This window comes from Crocodylus porosus, unplaced genomic scaffold (assembly GCF_001723895.1).
Source record: "Crocodylus porosus isolate Cpor-Errol unplaced genomic scaffold, CroPor_comp1, whole genome shotgun sequence".
NCBI lineage: Eukaryota > Metazoa > Chordata > Crocodylia > Crocodylidae > Crocodylus > Crocodylus porosus.
Genome location: NW_017728931.1, coordinates 1,437,141 through 1,458,200, shown reverse-complemented (window position 1 = coordinate 1,458,200; position 21,060 = coordinate 1,437,141). Strand labels below are relative to the sequence as shown.

The window sequence follows — 21,060 nt, the reverse complement described above, 5'->3', positions numbered from 1 at the left end:
ACAAAATCTCAGACATAACAGAAACATTACTTCTTGATATTTTTAAAGTGTTGAGAGTATTATTGCAAAAACTCCCTGAAGCACACTGAAGTCTCTTCTCCTCCAGTACATGTACATCCAGTAACTTTCAGTGATGCTAGTGGGGAATATCTTTAAGCTCTGAGAGTAAATTAAACTCTCCTATGAGTCACCATTCTGTACAAAAAAGATTTGTACAATGAAAGAAAAAGCCAATTGTTTATGCTGTTCGACTGGGATTTCCTAAAGTGTTCAGAACTGGTTGAACTCAACTCCACAATTTTACAGTTTTACCATTGACATCAATAGAAGTAAAATTAAGTCTAGATCTTCAAAATAATATGGCTTCCTTGCCCATATTGATTTTAATGGGAGTTAGTCGCCTAAATATGGTAGGAGTTGGTCACCTAAGTACTTTTGAGGATCTGGGGCTTAGAGCACTGAAAAACCCGAGCCTTTAGATATTAACTACAGCATTCCAAAATCTGATTCATAATCTGTTGAATTTAAAAGCAGCCTTTCCATTGATTTTGGTTTGGTTGTAACTAGCACGTTTGTCCCAGTGTAACTAAACTGATTCAAAAGCAATCTGATTATACTGATGCTTATCTCTTGTATAAGAGCAACATCTAGCAACCCTGGCCATGCTATTACAGGCATTAGATGATCTTGTGAAAAGGACGGTCCTGGTTCAAAATAGAGGTCTGCAATAGCACAGATCATTGGGGGTCAGCCTTTTTGCCAAGCATGGCATTAATTAGTCCTGCACCTTCCCCTAGGGCCACCTAAATCCCTTTCCCTTGCCTGATCTGTTGCTTTGCTTTCTACTCCTCGCCCTAGCTGCCACTGTGCTGCTTGTCCCCTCCCCAGCCTGCCACATCCCACAGAGAGAGGATGCCTATGCCACAAATTGGCCACTTCTGGTATAAAGGGAGCACTCAATTGCACGGATGCCACTATTCTAACTAGACAAGCCTTTATAATATGCTTTGGATCCTGCCCTTAGGGTGAAGTCATGCCCCCAATGGACTTGTGACAAAAGCAAGATTCCTATTGGCTTCAACAAATCCAACAATTCATCTAAAAGGGAAAAAAAATAGCAATCTTGTTGAACAGTGAGACATTTGTTAAAAAAAAACAACAACACAAAAAACCATGAAGAAACAGTCCAAAAGAGCATCTTAACTCTAGTTCCCTGTGTGGACATTCTTATTTCACAGCAAATGTTAGGGTTAAAAGTTTGGTGAAGAAAGCTATGAACAACTTTCCAACTTTATTAAGCATGGGTTGAACAATAGTATTTAATCAATTTGGTTAAAAATTGTGAAACTGACCTCCCCCCCAAAAAAATAGTGCTTCATGTTTTGTATTATAAAGATTGTCTTTTGTTAACTTTTTTTCGTAATTTTTTAATTAAGATGTTAATGCCACGTCTTTTATTTTTACTTTTCTCCTTTCCCCCTTTTTCTTTTTTTTTTTTTTCCATTTTGCCATAGAAGAAAGAAATAGGCAACACAGAGAACAACTATACACCAAAAACAGGGAAAAAAGAAGCCATTTTTTCACTTATCTCATTGAAAAAAAAATGGGGAACTCCCTCCCTTGGCATTCTCATGTAAGTATCTAATCTTAAAAATAAGCCATTTTATTATTTTTAGGTCTGAGTTAAATGTTTTATAGTCAGCCCATTGTAATTTTCAGAAAGAAAGCTCTTAAAAGCCTATGTTTTGTCTTGCACAGAAGCAATCAGGCTGTCAGCATTTAACAAACAATAATCAGGGTTTGGTGAGGCTAACATTGAAGAGGACAGAATGTTACACAACAGGTTAGATCCTGCAGAGGGGAAATCCTGGTCCCACTTTAGTCAGTGGCAAAACTCCCACTGACTCAGCAAGTGTCTCAGACTGGAGAGCTGCTGATTGCCCAGCAGGAGACACCCAGCTGCCCATTGTCATGGAAACTCCCTGAGACAATGGAAGAGCACTTCACAGGGAGAATGGCCTGGTTCACGCCTTGACTGGGAAGCTGAGCAGACTCGGAACAGCCTCCTTCTTTTGGGTAGTCAAAAGCCCGCACTGAACCCACCACCAAGCTCCCATTGGCTTCAAGGTGGATACGATCATCCAAACACGTGCTCCCTGGCTGAGCCACCCTTGAGCTAGATACAAGCTTCCTTCCCTTCCGACCCAATGGTGGCTTCCAGTAGCAACCTTACAAGGGGGGTTTAGGTTGAACAAAGGAGGTTTAGGTTAGATATTAGGAAAAACTCTCTCATTAGGAGAGTGGTGAAGCACTGGAACATGTTACCGAGAGAGGTGGTAGAATCTCCATCCTTGGAGCTTTTTAAGACCTGGCTCAACAAAGCCTTGGCTGAGATGATCTAGTTGGGGATGGTCCTGCTTTGAGCAGGGGATTGGACTAGATGCGACTGCCTGAGATCCCTCCCAACCCTCATTTTCTATGAGTCTATGACTGTGCTAACCTTTGCTGTGGGGCACATGGCTTAGGCGCACTGCCCCAGCTGATACTGTGCAGGTGTGAAACTGGAGTGAGTGCCAACTTGTTCATTCTAATGGGCCTGGTATAAACTGGGAGTAACTCCAAAGAGGCAACAGAGTTGCAAACCCTTCTGCGGGCAGCATCAGGCCCACAGACCTCATGGCACTGACCTTCCCTCTGTTGAGTGTCTGATCCAAAGATGAAGGAACATCCCCTTCATCTCCACGGACTTTGAAACAGGCCTTCAAGCACATCACTTCTTGACCTCAGCAGTGGCAATGGAGGAACTATTCCAAGTTGCAGCAAGGGAAGTTTAGGCTGGATACAGGTTTCCCTTGCTTTATGCTGTACATGTTCCTGTAAAATGATGCTTAACTCAAATTTGCATAAATGGAAGAACCTACTTTACAACTAACAAATAGGGATATGTTCCAAGACCCCAACTGTACTGACCCCTAGACCCATTTCTACCACTTTTACAAGACAATGTTGGTACTCACCTACAGCAGACAGTACGCACAAGCACAGGGCACTATCATAATGAAGATGGCAACTACAGAAACACATGTCACTGACAACGAGCATGGAGCACAGATCCACACAGGAGACTATATTTTGGTGTGTGTCACTCCCACAGCACACTGCACAAAGAGGCTGACTCCGGGCTTCCACCACCCCGGTCGCATAAGAATTTACCTTGTATATAATGAATTTTTGGTATAATTCACATATACAGAACCCACATAAAGTGAGGGAAACCTGTATTGGGAAAAACTTTTTTTTTTAATTTGTCATGTTCCAAGCCAAATCAGGCAAATCAGGTCCGAATCTGTGAGTCAATGCAGAACCATAAGTAGCCCTACAAACTGGCAAACACCCCCCAGGGGCTTCAGATATTTCCAATGTCTTTTGGCAGGCACCCTACATGCAGACGCAAGCCCAGAGGCTTGGGGTTTGGATGCCCCCAAGTTTTGCCTGCCCTCAGCCGGATGACTGCAGGAGCAAGCTAGGGAGGAGCCTCCCATTTCCATAAAGCGGGCTTAAAGTCCCAACACCTCGGGGTGGGGGGTACTAAACCACGCCAGAAAAGCAGTTATCTCCCAGGTGCTTAAGGAAAACTGCCTTCATGGATCCAGATACATGGTGTTTCCAAACTCTCTCACTGGGCTGAAGCACTGGAGGAGTTCCCCGGAGACGGGGTGGAAGCTCCCTCCTTGGAGGTTTTGAAGACAAAGCCCTGGCTGGGACGATGGAGTTAGGGCTGGTCCGGCTCTGCCTCAGGGAGGCCGCGGGACATGTCAAGGCAGCCCCCCACATCCTGAGGGGAACAGAGCCAGGCTTCCTCAGCCCTCTCCCTGCGGGCCGTGCCCCTCGTTTGCACGCCTGCAAAACCGCAGCTGCAGGGAGTGCCGCCGCCGCCGGATCCGCTACGAGGCAGGAGAAACCGTTGCCTGGCTTTGCCTCGGCCTCTCGGGTTTCAAGAGGCGAAGCAGGTGAAGCGAAGCAGCCCCTCGGAGGGCCGCTGCCCCGGGCCGAAGAGCCGAGCGGCTTCCCGCCCCAGCAGCCGGCGGGGCGCAGCACCCCCGGCGCCGGGCGTCCGGGGCTCCAGGCAGCGACCCGGGAGCGAGTCCCCGGCGAGCGAGGGCTGGTCGCGCCCCCGCCCCGACGGCGCATTCTTGAGCAAAGCTCCGCGCCTGAGGAGGGGCCGGGACACGGCGCAGCTGCACCAACCGGTCGGACAGGTAAGGAGGCTTGTTGACACCGTTATGTCTGCAGCACGCATGCTCCCGCCCAAGTTTCCTGCTGCACTTTCCAGGCCACCTTAGGAAACTTTCCTCCCCCCCCCCGCGCGCAGCGGGTGCAGCGTGGCCCCGCCGGGGCGGGAGCTGCGGGGGCAGGTCGGAGCGCGGCAGGTGAGGGCGCCGCCGCCGCCGCCGCCGCGCCATGCCCCGCGCCTTCTTGGTGAAGCGGCGCAGCCCGCAGCCTGCGCTGCGCAGCTGGGACGGGCTGCCCGACGAGGAGCGCGCCGACACCTACGTCCCAGGTGAGCCGGGACCCCCGGCCGGGGGGCGCCGTGGGGGGCCGGGGGGGGAGGCGCCCGTGTCGGTGCCCCCGGGGTACGGCGGGATCGCTGCAATTCACATGTGTGCGCCCCCCGCCCACCGCCTCGGGGTCAGGGGCAGGGGGCACCGCCAGGCATAACGGTGAGGAGGAAGCCCAGGGCCGGTGTGAACTTTGGGACCATTTGTGGAGGAGGTGGTGCGCAGCGCACTGTTAGCCGCCCCGCCCGGCCCTGCCAGGAGCCTGCTAGCGGCGCCCGAGCCGCACCTGGCGGCCTTCCCCTGCCCTGTTGTGGGCGCTTGCCAGCGCTAGGGTGCCCACCGTCGAAGACCTTCTAGTTTTCTGCTACCCTGTACCCTAGCCGTGCGAAACTGGATGCCTTTATGGCCTCTGTTTTTCTCTTCAAGGGATCTCCTGAAGTGTCCCCCCCCACCCCATTTTCTATGAGTGCCAGCAGGCACTGTTTCTCCCTTCAAGAGAAGAATAGAGAGGTCCCTCCCAACGCTCATGTTCTAGCACTGTTTCTCTCTTCAAGGGAAAACTAGAGGACATAAAGGTGTCTGGTTTCGTATTGATAGAGGATAACTGGACTGTCCTCTGTGATGGCCACCCTACCCAGCACTCACCTGCCCCAAGACCTCCAGGCTTCTGCAGAGGTTTGGACCCTTCTCCTGACCCTCCTGCTCTGCCCCCCGCTCCACAGGAGAGATAGCCTGCTCCCTGCTCAGCTATGAGGACAGCTGCAGCTTGGAGAGCAGTGGGAGCAACAGCACCAGGGAGGCTGGCCCCAGCGACCCGCCCACCCCGCAGCCTGCGGCGGACGCGGGCAGCACTGAGGGCATCCTGCTGGACCTGGCTGCCACACGCCCCCTGGCCAGATCAAAAATCAAGGTAAGCACTTGCATCCCATGCCACCTAGGCACTGCCCACCTGGTGACACCTCCCCCCCCCACACACACACACTGTGGTTAAATCAATTAAAAAATATGAATAGATCCAACCCCCAGACCCACAGAAGGTAGTGCCAAGGCACCTAGGCACACTTCTTGCATAGAAGTTTACTGCCTGGGAGTGAACTGCTTCAAAAATCCTAGCCTGTAGATATGCATTTTACAGGCATATAGGGACATAAGAACAACCAGGCTGTATGGGTCCGCCTAGCCCAGTGTCCTGTCTTTCACAGCCCCTGGCTAAACTAGCTCAGGATCTGACCAGGAAGGAGGCTCTGGTATGGAGGACCTTCAGGGCCTCTTTCCTTGCCCTTGTTTGTTCCCATCCCCAGGCAGATTATCACTGGGCAATGCCCACTGGCTCCTTGGACTCATTTGAGGGCCAGTGAGTGCTGTCCAGTGTGTTCTGCTCATTGTCTCCCTTTGGCACACTAGTTGTTACCTTTGACCTCCACTCCTGTCCCTGTTTTCATTATTTCCCTTGTATGTTCCCATCTCTGGGCAGAGTATCACTGGACAGTGTACAGTTTCCTTGGACTCATCTGGGGGCCAGTGGACACTGTCTGGTGTGCTTTGCTCAGTGTCCCACCTTGGCACACTAGTTATTAACCTTTGACCATCACTCCCATCCCTTTTTTATCATTCATCCCAGGCAATCAGTTGCCACTTTGCCAGTACCCTTACTTTCTGAGCGGGGCTTATAGTTTCCTATGGTGGGCCTTTAGCCCACAAATCTCTAAAGTGGCAAATACGCTTGTCTTTCACAGATGCTGGCTAAAGTAGCCCAGGATCTGATCAGGAAGGAGGCTCTGGCTTGGAGGATCCACAGGGACTGTAGGGCTGTTTTCCTGCCCCTTGTCCATTCACATCTTTGGACAGTGTCCATTGGCTCTTTGGACTTGATTGAGGGCTAGTGGGAACTGTCTGGTGTGCTCTGTTCAATTCCACCCTTCCCCCCACCCTTGCTGCACCTTCACTCTGATCTGTATTTTGTCTTATTTGTCCCAAGTAATCAGTGATATGCCCTTAGTGGCCCCCTTTATCAAGAGGGACTTACAGCTTGTTTGGCGGGCTTTGGGCCAAGTTCTGGAATGACATATCAAAAGGCCTGTCTCTCACAAGCCCTGACTAAGCTAGCCCAGGATCTGACCAGGAAGGAGGTTTTGGCTGGAGGACCCCCAGTAACTGTGGGGCTGTCTTCCTGTCATGCATCTACCCACGTCTCTGTGCAGACTTTCACTGGTCATTGTCCACTAGCTCTTTGGAATCATTTGAGGGTCAGCAGGCACTATTCGGTATATTCTGCTAAGTGTCTTCCCTTGGTGCACTTGTTTTGAACCTTTGACCTTCATTCCCATTCCTGTTTTCTTCCTTATTTATCCCCAGTAATCAGTTGGTGTGAACTTAGTGGCCCCCTGTATTAAGAGGGGCTTATAGTTTTACTTGGTGAGTATTGGCTTATGTTCTCTATGCACATCAGATTAGGCCTAGCTCTCAGATCCTAGCTAAGCTAGCTAGCTGTCTACCTGACCAGGGAGAAGGCTCTGGCCAGAGTGACCCCCGGTGACTTTTGGGTTGTCTTCCTGTCCCTCATTTGCTTGCATCTCCAGGCAGAGCTTCACTGGGTGGCATGAACTGGCTCCTTGTATTGCTTTGAAGACCCATGGATGCTGGCCTGTTTGCTGTGCTCTGTGTCCTACCTCGGAGCACTTGTTAGGAACCTATGACCCTCCCACTCCTATCCCTGTTTTCACATTTGTTGACTGACGAAATCCATTGTTAACCCACTTAATGCTCCTCCTCCAGAAACGGGGAGGGGTTTGTAGTTTCTGAGTGGGCCTAGTCCTTAGATAGTTATATAATTAAATAGATCTGTCTCTCAAAGTGGAAAGAGCTGATGCTAAAGAGAAGAGTATTTATGCAGGGTCTGGCCAGCTGAGTTGGCCCCTGGCTGTCTCCCCCTACAGCTTCCAGCATTCTGAGATGCACGTGTGTGAGCACATGTATGTGCCTAACCTCTTCCTGAACTGAGTTAAAAACTTGCCCTGCAAGCTAAAACCAATGGAAAAGAGGGAACTTTTTTAGAAATGGCAATAGGGCAATAGATTGAATAGGAAAAATAGTGCAGGAACAAGAAGTAAGTTCAGAACAAAAATGCAAGAACGTGCTGCCCAGCTCTCCTGGATAACTGTTCCCTTTGACTTCAGTGGCGAGTGAATCATTCCCATATGCCATACCCACACTGAGTGATAACAGACATGTTTTCACAATGGTATGCCCAACCCAATGTAAATGCCTAGAGCAGACTGAGCAAGTGTTAGTGGAGCCATTACAGTTTCATCTGCTTTCACTAGGATTTACTCCTCGTGTGTACACAGCCATCATTGCAGTGAGCTGCAGTGGGAGATGTGACTGTTCTTTCCCTTGAAATTTCCATACATGTTTCATATATGTTTTTAGAATTCATTATTTTGCAGGTTGCTTAGTATTTGCGGATAGCTTTTATTAATAATCATGGGGAGGGTCAGGAAAATAGCCAGGGCTTCAGAAAAACACTATTCCCTCCATATTTGGTATTATTTGAATACAAGATAACCTTTGTGTGTCTTAGGTCCTGGTTGTTCAATTGTCTCTTGATAGCTAAAGTCTTGCATTGCCAAAGGATCATGAGTGACTGGTGCCCCCTGAATTTGGGGGGAGACCCACAGAAGCCGCTGATGGTGGTGGCCCTGTCAAGGGGGGCACCAGCCCTACCAACAGCATCAGTGTCAGCCACCGGGGGGCACTGGCACTGTCGGGGGGGGAGGGTGTACGTGTACCCCCATGCATTCCCTACCAGTCACCTACGCAAAGGATCTACATCTGTAGTCAGGAATTTTAGAACCTGCAGGGAATTTTGGATCACTTTTTATGTAAACTGCAGGATTTCTGCTAACATTTTAAATGTTTTTTCTTCCTAGTTTACCTAAGACAAACTTTACATTTTAATCCCAGATATCCCTAAAAGGTACTCAGGCCGGAATTAGCAATGTTTTCCTGTGGGGTTGCAGAATGACCCAGCTCAGATCCGAGGAAAGTGGGCACTAGACCTGTCTGCCTCTTCCTTTGCCACAGCCCTGGGTGCTCAACTGTGGTATGGTGCAGTGACAGCCCCCCACCATCAAGGACCTGGGTGCCTGACTGTGGCACTGCTCGGGCAAATCTCCCCACTACAAAATGCTGCCAAAGCATGGCTTCGCAAGTCAGATCTAAAGGTAGGATTGGGACTGTGGAATGTAGGTTGCCAACCCCTACACTAAGGGGTTCATGAAGACATGTATATTCCAACCTACTTCTGCAGAATTGTGTTTTCTGTAAATTGCCACAAAATGCAACCCAGCCTTCAGTGACACTTGGTTACGGCACCATCTGCTAAGTTCCCTTTCATCCTGTTTCAATAGTGAGTAGCAAACACCTTAGCTATCCTGGCAAGCAAAGTCATAGTTAACTATTTGCTTGTTACAAACATTAAGCTTTCCCCATAAAGAAAATTCTTCCCAGTGGCTGACTTGTCAGTGTCTTGTCCAAGCACATCAGTTAGTCATGTTAGCTCTGCTTAGGAATCAAGAATGAAAAAGATTAACCTTAGAATAACACTTTAAAGTTAATCAACAAGCAAAGGAAAGGGGAGATTGCTTCCATTGTTTCAGTCTCTGCAGACTCAACACAATGGTGTTTTGGATTACACTGGGAGGATTATCTGCGCTGCCAAAAACACTAGAAATACTTTTGTTAAATACATCTTATGTTCCATAGAAAACCGTAATACTTGTGAGGAGGGCCCTTCATGGACACTAAGGGCTTTTTTACATGATAAAGCTGAAGAGATTTAGGTAATGGTTTGATTTTAGACTGATCCAGGTACTGTCTGCACAGGAGAGGTTTTTTGCATATATTCAAAGGTCTGAGTTTACTTTGATTTAATTATACCTGCATAATGCTTCATATAGCTGTTTTTATTCCAGGGTACAGGTGGTTTTTTGTTTAGTTTATGCTGCTTGGCGGTGGTTTAAGCTAAACTAAATAGCCACATATGCACCAGAATAAGTGGGTGCACCTGGAGAGGGGGAGAGAGAGGTTACGTGTCTAACTCTACCTGTAGAACTGGTCAGGCTTTCCTGTGTAGACAAAACCTGTAGGGGAGTGTCTACCCTGCAGTCAGGAGGTGGGATTGCAGCGTGGGTAGACAGACACACCTAAGATAGCTTTTGTGTAGCTAGTTTGATGCCAGTAGAGGGGGCAGGACAGACTTCAGTGTGTGCTTATTGCCTGAGCACATATCCAGGGTCTGGATGGGCTTGTACAAGTCTCCAAGCAACCTGTGCTGCTGTGTTTCGTTAGTGTTCACTACACTACAGTTCAGGACAGCAGAGCTTGCTGGATTAGAGCTAACACTGCTTCAACTGAACAGGCTGTGATTGCACCTCCGGTTATGATGTGTAGACAAAGCCTTCTTTAAGGTAGTGCAGCTATTTTGTGGTGACAGGGCCTTAGGTCCTGATTTAGGAAAAAGCCTGAGTGTGCAGCTAAGTGTGTGCATTGTCCCATCTGAGCTAATGGGCTTGCTCAAAGGCTTAAAAAAAGCATGTGCTTCAAACATTCTGATGGATTAAAGCCTAAAGTCTTTGGAGCGTAGTCATTTTTCCTCAAAACCACAAGTTTCTGTTGTCCCAGTTTATGACTCACATGACTAGTTCCCTCTCATCCTGTGGAAACACCTATGGGAAGCTGTCTGAGATTGTTCCTTGTCTGTTTATGAGCCATGATTTCTGCCCTCATGCATCCAAAAGTCTCAGGAGATCTGGGGGCCTTGAGAGATTTGTTGGAGTCTGTCCCTGATTTGAAGGTGATAAAACTCCTAGGGTGTACCTTGTGGTGAGGCAGGGTGTGGAATGATTAATTTCTTATATTTTCCTTCTCCAGCCCTGTGTAGTGATGTCTGTTTGTCTTCCAGCACAGAAGAAAAATGCATTAGCATGTAGATAAGATAGCTGGTTTCTGCTCCTAAATAGCACACACAGGCACTTTGAATGTAGGAAGTCCCACATCAAGATCCTTTACCAGCTTTAGAAAACCATGCTGTCACTCCTCTTGCATATGTGCTAGCACAAGAACTCAAACTTCATATCATACTCTTAACTCTGACCACCACCCATGCAAATTCAGCTTTTCAGTTTATTCCATGGAGAAATAGTTATAGGTCAACAAAATGTTTTAGGCTTGTTCAGCAGAACTTTCCAGTCATATAAATCAAATTCTTACAATCTATACAAAAAGGTCAAATGCTTATCTCATACATTGTTGTAGTTCTGTTGATTTAAGTGGGACTAAGCTGATTTACATTCTCTGAAGATCTGGCCTGAGTCCTTGTGGAACAAGCTATATCCACATGTATTCACATAAAATGCAGTTCCACTAACTGCAACAACTCTCAGACTCAAATCGCTGTAATGCCTTTTAGTGGCATCACAGCATTTTTCAAGATTTTATTTTTTTAATTTGTGTTTTTAACAGCAAACCCTTAAGCAAAGGATGGAATAAGTAGAAGGCTAACCAGGGAAAATTAGATGCTTAGTCAAAATGTCCTCCTAAACTATGCTGGGATAGATGAAACCAGATATGGTAACATAGTATTCTTTCCAGTTCCACATTGTGATTTTAGTAATGGAAGTAGCAGAGAAAGAAATGGGATACAGGGATATTTGGTTGTGTTTTCATGCAAAGGGGTGTGTGAATTGCCCTACCTAATGTATTAGGAGACAAGCTATGGCCACGTGGGCAAGGCATCAGAAAGCAACCAGACAATGGTTAGAGGTCTAAGAAACCTGACTTACAATGAAAGGTTGGAAGAATTGGGGTTATTTAGTTTGGAGAAGAGAAGACTGTGGAGGGATTTTGAATACAGTCTTCAAATACCTTAAGGGTGGTTATAAAAAACGTGGCGATAGACTATTTTTTGTGGGCACAGGGGACATGACAAAAAGTAATGGTTTTAAATTACAACAAAAAAAATTTAGGTTGGATTTTAGGAAGAACTTTTTGACTCTGAGAGTGGTTCAGCACCAGAACAGATTCCCTAGAGAGGCAGTGGAATCTTGAGTTCAAGAAGGTTTCAAGAGCAGGTTACGTGAACATGTGGCAATAGCGATCTTGCCTTGACCCAGGGGTTGGACTAGCTGACCAGCGGATTGGACTGTATAACCTCTTGATATCCTTTTCAGGCTTGTTTTTCTGTGGTTCTGTGCAAACTCCAGTGAGGCTGTGTGAGGGTGCCGGGGTCTGTCACCAATCACTCAGTAGTAGTAGTAGAAGCCTATGTCTAAGGGTGTATCCAGGAAGAGTGCAGTGGTGAATTTGCACCCCTGTGCCCCCACCTTTGATTACTGCTCCACCCAAACTTTAAAACCAACTCCCTGGAAAGTGCAGCAGCATTTCTATCCAGCCACCACTGAGAGTGCCAATTGACTTCATGACTCATTACAAACTACCTGATTCCTGCTAATCTTTCTCCACTCCACAGATGTTAACAACCTTCTATCTTTTTTAATGGTTTTGATGTTTCACTCTTCAAACTATCCTTTCTTCTGCAGTGTTGCTGTCTGTTAACCATTCCTGGTAATGTCTCTTCTGTTTCACAGCCTTGCAGACTGTTTTTAGCAGTAGCTAAAAACTTCAAATCAGGTGTGTTAATACTAATTTTGGTGTAAAAATGAAATGATTGACAGTGAAGTATTGGAGACACTGCCAAGGTGCTCAAAAAGGGTAGATTTTGTTTTATGAATCTGAGTATGAGGTGTACATTTAACTATAATAACTATATGATTAATGACACAGTATCTTTTGACTATTTTAAGTGTTTTTTAACTTAGTTATGGGGTTTTTTTTAACTTAATATATAGTCCAGCAAAGTAGTGCACATTCTGATAGTTATATTTGTTTTTGCTTTGACCTGAAACTGAATAACATAATCAGCACATTAATAACCCTCCTAGTTTTCATTTAAATGGAGAAAGAATGTGTGCTATGGTTTATGTTATGATGTGCCACACCATCAGCATCCCCCACTTTTTCAAAATCCTAGATCTGCCCATACACATGTCCAGTTTGTGCCAGCTGTCATCAGAGCCTCTGCCTGAGTGTTTCAACCCCCTGATGGCTTTTGTCATGGGTATACTCCAGCCATACAGAGATTTCTCCCTTGGTTTTTTTGTTTGTTTCACTGCCACTTGTCTTGCCTGGACATACTGACCCCTGTTTTTTTTTTTTCCCCTCACCTCCCAGTTCACCACCGGGACCTGCAGTGAGGCCACAATGCACAATTGTGAGCTGTGTGGCAAAGGCTTCCGTCTGCAGCGCATGCTCAACCGCCATGTGAAATGCCACAGCCAGGTGAAGAGGCACCTGTGCACCTTCTGTGGGAAGGGCTTCAACGACACCTTTGACCTGAAGAGACATGTGCGGACCCACACAGGTGAGCAGAGCTGGGCTTGTAATGCATGGATGTGCTCTGCCCCCTAGAGGTCGTACAGAGCAGTGCTTCAGTGAACCCTCAGCCTGAGTTATTTTATATAACCCTGAGCCCACAGAGCTATCTGGCTGGGGAGTCACTCCACTTAGGCTTCATGGAAATTGGACCAATTCAGAGTTCCTGCAGATTTAAGTGTAGCTCTTAAAATGAGATTTCTTTTTTTTTAAATCAGTGTAGGGGGGCTGCTATGAAATTTATATTCTCTGTCAATAAGGAACGTGATTAAGCTAAACCGAACTGAAACAAGGGTCTCCACACAAAAGTGTCTGCCTCTTGAAACAAATTACTGAAAGTGGTGCATATAGCCTGTAGCTTTTAAACCTTTACATGGATGCTCTTGTACAAAAGGGAGGCAACTGATTTAATTCAAATCAGTATTATCCACTTCTAAATCAATCCACTTAGGAGTATTCCCGGGAAAGCTGATTGCTTTATATCAGTGCAGTCTAATTACTTAGCTCAGTATCTGTGAGGGGTTGAAGTCTCAGTTTTCATTATCTCCATGCCTGCTATTCTCGGGTTAGTCACCTGCATTCTGTAACATAGGGAACCAACTAAAAGCTTCGCTTGCAGGCTTCCAGCATGTGGTCCAGGACTTGGGCACTCAGGATATGCTGATTTTTTTTCTAAGAGTTTCAAACACGAGCTTTTAAAAAATCCCACTTAAAGATAAGTGGGATTGCACTGGAACTTGTTTGTTTGTTCACAGTGAGTGCAGAATAATTACCCAGGTACCTACTGGGTATACAGTAGCTGTGTGATCTGCTTAGCAGTCACTCCTATGTAGATGCTGGCATCTCTTTTGTAGAAAAAGCACTGGCCAGGAGTTGTATCTTCTGGTGTGTTTGAAAAGTATCTTTGGGTTTTTAATGTGTACATGGCAAGCCGTCAGAATGAACCCCAGGGAACACCACTGAGGGTATGTCTGTGCTCCAGACTGAGATGCTGAGCTTAGCTTTAAACAAGTTACGGTAGGTATGTCCACATCCTACCATAGTCTGCAGGGTAGGGTTATCCTTCAAGACACACTTGCAGGTCCAGTTTGACTCAAAGTTTAGATTTTGTGACAAATAAGGATTTTATTGAAAAAGGTGGGGGCTGGTATAAAGAGTTTAAATTTTTGCATGTGGAATAGAATTTGATATCCCAATGGAAACTACTGTTTCCCAACATAATTGCTGCCCTGCAGCATTTGCCACCACATGATAGGAAGTGAGACTGTGGAGTTAAACTGGTCAGTCCATTTCCATTGCTCGGGCTGAGTCAATTTCATAAATCTGCCTCTTACTATAACAGTGATTCCCAAAGGAGGTTCCAGGGCACATTAGTGTGCTGTGAGTGATAGAAGCATACCACAGGATACCCCTGTGTGAGAAGATAAACACTCTCCTCCCCCATCCCACATCCTGTGCTGGCCCTAGATACCCCAACAGTATACCTGCAGCTGCTGCTCTCGGGACTGCCACCACCAGTGCTGCCTTTTCCCACCCTTCCCTCACACCCAGGAAGCTCGTGTGCCCATCTCCCACCATGCTCTGGACCCCAGCTTGTCCCGTTCACTCCTCCCACACTCTTGGGGCCAGCAGAAGATGCTGTGAGAGTGGTTGCTGGCTTGTGAGACCCTGCAGGAGCAGTCTCGGCAGTGGGGGTTCCCCATGCCCCCCTGAGGTACAGACTAGGGGTCAGGAGGAGATGACAATGGAAAGAGCAGGGCATAGCAGGGTGAGGTCCTTAAGCGCCACCAGTTAGGTCAGTGGTTCTCAACTTTTTTAGTCTTAGGGCCCCCTCCACATCTTTTCTGAGTGTAAATCTATCTCAGTGATTTTAATCTGGGGTGCTATAAAATTCAGAAAAGTTACTGCATTTACCTGAATGTGAGACAACTTCAAATTTAGGATGAACCTGCTTAATAGTGATATTTTATAGATGGACAATTTTAAATTTGCATCTACTTCAGGGGTGGTCAAAATATGGCCTGTGGGCTGTATCTGGCCTGCCAGTTGATTCTATCTGGCCAGCAGCTGCCCCCGCAGCACTCTCTGCCCTCCTTCCTCCCCCATATGGGAGGCGCTGGCTGGTTGAGGTAAGGGTGATGAATGGATTGGGACTGGGGCACGGCTCCCCTGGGACTGGGTCTCATAAGTGGGCCAACATCAGCACCAACTTTCATGGGTTCAGCACCACTAAGGCCCCAAATTATTGACTGTGGTAGAGCTGGGTGGGGGCAGTCACGTGCACCACTTTTATTTTTATTTTTTGGTCCACGGTTGGGGGTTGCAGTATATGTGGCTGTGGCCTGACACTGCATATGATTGTGGGGAGTGGAAATGAACTGGATTGCAGGTGGGCGGCAGGAGGCATGGTGCTTGTTTACCGTGGCAAACTCTTTTGACTCCTCTAGGGCCTTGCTGAGCTAAGCCAAGATGAGTTGGGGGTGGGTCCTTAGCAGCAGTGGCTGCTCCTTGGCCACTTACTCACCTGCACCAGTTTGCATATTTGCTCACAGGCCGGGGTGGCCCTGGCTGTCCTGCTGCCCTCCCCCCTGCCTCAGGCATGATACCCCACTCAGGCATAGTGCCCCCTTGCTACAGCCCCTCCTGTGAAGGCAGGGAGAGGCCATCTGAGGGAGCTCTGGCAGTAAGCAAGCTGCTTTACTCCCCACTGCCCTTCTCCAGCTGTGTGTGATAGTGAAGCTGCCTCTCAGCCTGGTCTTAGAATTTCCACTCCTCCAACCCCAGCTTGTCCTGGCCAGCCCCAATCCTCATATCCTGCCCCCCCAAGGCCTCCCGTGGCTGTGCCCCGTGGCTGGGCTTCACTACCCTTGCTGTCCTTCTTCTGTCCTTGCCTGGATTTCGTCCTCTCTCCATTTCTTTGTTTTGATGCTTTTCTGACTTAGGGTGACCACCCATCCTTAATTAGGAGGGACAGTCCTGAAATGTAAACATCAAGTCCCAGTCCTGGGCTGAATGACCCTGGGACAGTATTTATCCCAGATTCCCTGTGACACAGTCAAACCATAGCAATTCTCTTCCCAGTATCATGTGCAGGGATTGGGGTTTTCCGTTTGTTGCAGAAAAACACAGCTTTTCCCCTTTAAGGAGAAAAATGCGAGAAATGGTGGGTTTCCCCTTGCAGGCCGGCAGTAGGGCTGCTTGGGACTGGGGGGAGTGGGATGCAGGGTGTGCCATGTGCATGTGTGCGTGTGCACACCTGCACTTAGCCAGCAATACAGCCAGCCAGCAGTGGAAGACAGCTCTCCCAGCTGCCTGCAGGTAAGTCTGGGGGTGTGGAGGAAGAGGGCAGACTGAGGCAGCCATGGTGAGGGAGGGAGTAGGGCAAGGTTGGTTGCTGGGGCTAGGGGCATTGCCAAGCTACAGCAGTTCTTGGGGCTGGGGTGGGAATGTGCAGCTATGGGGCCTGGCCAGGAAGCAGAAGGGAGCCATAAGGAGCTCGTCCAGGGCACGGCAGGGGGGCTGGTTCCCCAGTGCTGTATGAAGACATGTGGGGGGGCACATGCCCCCCAGATTTGTGCACAGGGTGGAGGTGGATGCAGGCTGCCCACTGCAGGCTCAGGGCTCCCTACCCTGCTGCCCTTCTCCTGGGACCTCTGCAAACCAGTGGGCAGGGCCCAACTGAAGCAGGACAGAGAGGCTAGGGTCAGTGTTCCACTTTTGCATTTGAAAAGGTGGTCACCCTACTCTGACCATGTTACATTTCACCCACTCTTCTTTTCCTCCTTCAAGGACATGAAGGCTCTGTTAATTTTATTAATACCATTAATTAAATAATTACTTAAATTAATATTTGTTTAATTAATTAATCCACCATTAACTTTTTGTCTGTGGCGCTCAACAGGTCACTGAAATTCATTAAGTGGCCCTCCAGCCCAACCTTGATCTAATTAGTGGCAGGTTGTCTTAAACTTGTTCCGCCCCAAAGCTGTGGCAGGGAAAGCTGTGGAGGGAGGGAGGCCAGACCCTTGGTCCTTGCCCCTAACCCTTTGCCCCCCTGTGCCTGTCCCTCCACTCCCCTTCCAACCTACCTCCTGCACTCCCTTCCTTCTTTGCCCTGCTTTCTGCTTCTCTGCTTGCTCTAGCTCTGGGATAGACAGTGGCTGCATTGCCCACCCAGGAAGAAAGAGCAACAGGATCTCTGGGCCCAGCCTGGTTGGGGCTGGAGCCAGAGTAGAAGGAAAGTTGTATGGGGTGAAGGCAAGCTGGGATGGGTCAGGCGCTTGGCAGGGGGGCAGGCTGCATTGTCTTCCCTCAAGCTGCACAGGCATGTCTCCCCCATGCTCATTCTCCCTCCCCATTGCATGGCCTACCAAAAGGACCCCCAGCAGCATAAGTGACTGGTAGGGGGGCATGTTCCCCCCCTGACAGGGCCATCCACACCCTTACCAGCAGCTTTTGTGGGTGCTCACCAGCCCTGTCCCTGCCACCTCCAGTGGTTTCTGCGAGTGCCTCCCCAGACTCAGGAGGCACCAGTTGCCCGTGCCCAGCAGTGAGTTTCCTCTTCCACTGCAGGAGCCACCTCAGCCTGGAGTGCGTGGCAGCTCAGCTCTGGCTTTGTCTCCAAGCCTGGTGCTGAAGCCAGAGTTGAACCGCCGCTTGCTCTGGGCCAGTATTCAAATCAAAGATGAGGCATTCTTCCCCCATGTTGTATGGAGGAAAAAAAAGTTTGTCTTGAATTTGAGTAAATACATTATGAAGCTATTTTTAACAGTACATCTAGGCACTGGTATGAATTCCTCTGGCAGGGGTATGGTGTTTTGAATCTATCTATCTATGCACACAGCTTTTTAACTGTAAGAGTGAAGTGTGCTGCCAATTTTAATTCAGAAAAATGTATACCCCAGGTATCAAAAGTTTGGGGAACACCGCACTATCACTGAATTTGTCTCCCACCATAATCAAGGAAAAGCAAATTCAGTGCAGAAATACTTTAAACTTTGAAGTAGGGTTGGAGTGTTGTTGTAGTTGTGATGGTCCAGAAAAGATATGAGGGGTAAAACTGTTGCTTCCTTTTAATTTAAAATACTGTTTGCAAAAAAGGTGAATTTTATCTGCTCTGTTCATGATTCTGAATAGGTTCCTGTGGATTCCCAGTGGGTTTAATGGGAATTATATAAGCATATTACAAACATATACATCTTGGTTCAGAAACAGTTTTGTTGACAACAGTTGCTTAATTGCTGGCTTAATTGAACAAACACAGTTTTCACCTAGTTTTTACTTCTCTTGAGAAGATACAGTTGAAGATCCTTCTACTTCAGGCTCAGGATGTCTGAGACTCAGTTAAGAGGTGAACAATGTAAATTAGCATAAATAAATGATGAGCCTGCAAAGCATTGATAAGAATGTGGGGAATGAGGGAAGGCATTTCACACCTCCTCCTTTTCCTGTCTGCCTGCTGGTTGTCTGGCTGGCTGAACCTTAATCAGGCCTTGGTTTTGCTCACACTTACTTTTGAAAGCCCTGGGGTTTTAGTGTTTCTGTAGGGCAGGGACTGCCTGCTGGTCTGTATTTGGGCATCAGTGGAACCCAGTTCCTGGTTAACTCAGTAATAAAGCATCTTCTGATCTCATAGGAATTCGTCCTTACAAATGTGAGATTTGCAACAAAGCCTTCACCCAGCGCTGCTCCCTGGAGTCCCACCTCAAAAAGATCCATGGTGTGCAGCAGCAGTATGCCTACAAGCAGCGACGAGACAAGCTCTATGTCTGTGAAGACTGCGGTTACACGGGCCCAACACAGGAGGACTTGTACCTGCATGTCAGTAATGTCCACCCCAGCAGTGCTTTCCTGAAGAAGACCTCAAAAAAGCTGGCTGCTGCCATTCAAAACAAACTGACCTGTGTCCTGCAGAGAAGCTCAAAAGAAGATGAAAAAGACCAATGAAACAGCAGATTACCTTGGTCACATACCATGAAGTTTACACTTAGGACATGTTTAATGGTTTTGAAAGGAATCTGTTTTAACCAGCCTTGATGCCTTTTTTGTTGGAGGCTGATGACATGGCTTAGAGCCTTTGTGTGAAAGATGTGACCTTGCCATGATGCATATGTCCAGGTTTTTTCTTCTTTAATGTGACAAAATGGGAAACTTTAGGGAGGTGGTGTTTCCCAGAGGATGGAGCACTAGGCTGGCACTCAGGACACCTGGATTGTATTCTTTGCTCTGCCATTGGCTTGTTGTGTGGCCTTCATACATCATCTCACCACTCCGTCCCTCAGTTTCTCCATCTGTATCATGCAAATAGTGCTCTTTGTCTCCTTCATCACCCTCTTTGAAGACTTTGGATGGAAAATACCACATAAGAGTTTGGTGTTCTTGTCAAGCGGGAAATTGTATTGAGATGGTGTTATGGATGACAGCACATATCAGGAAGTTAAGAACTGCACAGACTCTGTAGCACAAACCAAGCAATAAATATAAATCATAGTTAAGGTTGTTAGGGCACGTAGTTTCAGGTTGGCAGAAAGATCATTAAAGACGTGAGATTTTTTTTTCACAATCTTTTCTACTTAATGTCAATGCACCAGTTATGGGGGTGTGCATGGAAAAAAGTGCATTTCTTACTTATTTAATATATTTAGATTTTTTTTTAAGATCATGTCTGTTGCCGATGTTACTGGATGTGTAATGCTTGGTTTGGGGACGATTGCTGCATCCCAGAAATGATTTTTTTTTTTACCTTGAAGTTATTAAGATTGCATTTTCAGCCTTTGCTCCATTGTAATGTAGGCTTTTGGTTATTTTTCATCTGGGAATTTTTCCTGTTTCTTTAAAAAAATGTTCATAAATGACTACTGATAAATGACACTCCTTGTGACATTTCTAATGGTTTGGAGGTAGGCAGAATCTACCTCAAATCAGCTTTCAATATACTGAACCATCCAAGACAGATTTACTAGTACAACAAAAGAAGTGAGAAGCAGCCCAAGAGAAGTAGCCAGCTCAGCTTGGCTGGCAGCAAAAATAAATAAATAAATAAATAAATTTAAATGGTATGGCTAGATCTAGACCAAAGTTCCACAATTATCACTGGTTTACAGGTCTGGCATTGAGGCCTGTGTGGGAACGAGAAAAGAGGCCAGACTTGAAATTTCAGTGTGTCTTTACCTTAAGGCAGAGATACTCTGGGACTTCAAGTCTGATTGGACCAAGACTGGCAGAGACAAGACTGGACTTCAAGACTGGTAGAGACACATTGGGACTTCAAAGGCTGACCCCACGCTACCCTTCCACTTCAGTTTCTCTGGCAGGGCTGGTGTTCAGTGGAGCTGAGACAGAAGCACTGTATGGAGCCCTTCCAGCACCGATGCCCAAACTTGTACACAGCCCGGGAACCTTTAAAGACCAAGTCATTCATCAGTGAAAACTCTGGACACAGTTCCATTCTTCCTTGATGCATCTCTTGAATCTTTGGCAGCAGAGAAGACAAGATACAGGTACTAAATATTTTAAAGGATTTCTTTTTAAATTAATGTATAAGTTAACTGATCTATACATTTTCAGACTCATTTTGCACTCACAAGGATGCTCTGTAAATTTAGGGACAACATGTATTTTGCATCACAAAGAGATTGAATACCTTTTTAGGGCAAAATGGAGCTCAACCTGAAATACAGGGTCAGGACCAGTGCCTCCACGATCATTAGTCTTAAAAATTATGCAAGATCCTGATTCTGTTCTGTAGAGATAAACATTTTCTTGATGTTTATTTGATTGCCTCAATCTTGTAGAGAGAACTTCTCAGGCTTTTTTTGGAGGGGAGCTCTAAGGTGTTTTTAAGCATTTTTTTTTAAATGAAGTGACTTGAGCAGAACTGGGGAATGTCTGGGGTCTTGGGACACTTAAAAACAAAAAGCTACTATGTAAAGAATTAGAAAATGTACTGTCCTGTGTAATAAGAAAGCTTCTGAGGAATATTTGAATAAATGGAATTTTATGTAAACAAGTA

General features: G+C 46.9%; 1 protein-coding gene across 1 annotated transcript; it reads left to right on the top strand.

The window, feature by feature from the left end:
- Window positions 1-4,289: 4,289 nt before the first annotated feature.
- On the top strand, window positions 4,290-21,060 carry OVOL2 (ovo like zinc finger 2). The gene is made up of 4 exons (XM_019544050.1): window positions 4,290-4,561; window positions 5,282-5,469; window positions 12,849-13,038; window positions 18,685-21,060. The coding sequence occupies exons 1-4, from the start codon at window positions 4,462-4,464 to the stop codon at window positions 18,993-18,995; spliced, it is 789 nt and encodes a 262-aa protein (XP_019399595.1). The 5' UTR covers window positions 4,290-4,461; the 3' UTR covers window positions 18,996-21,060.

Coding starts and splice junctions, on each gene's coding strand:
- OVOL2 (XM_019544050.1), top strand. CDS start 4,462: ATGCCCCGCGCCTTCTTGGTGAAGCGGCGCAGCCCGCAGCCTGCGCTG. Junction 4,562..5,281: donor CGCCGACACCTACGTCCCAG/GTGAGCCGGGAC, acceptor CCCGCTCCACAG/GAGAGATAGCCTGCTCCCTG. Junction 13,039..18,684: donor ACATGTGCGGACCCACACAG/GTGAGCAGAGCT, acceptor CTGATCTCATAG/GAATTCGTCCTTACAAATGT.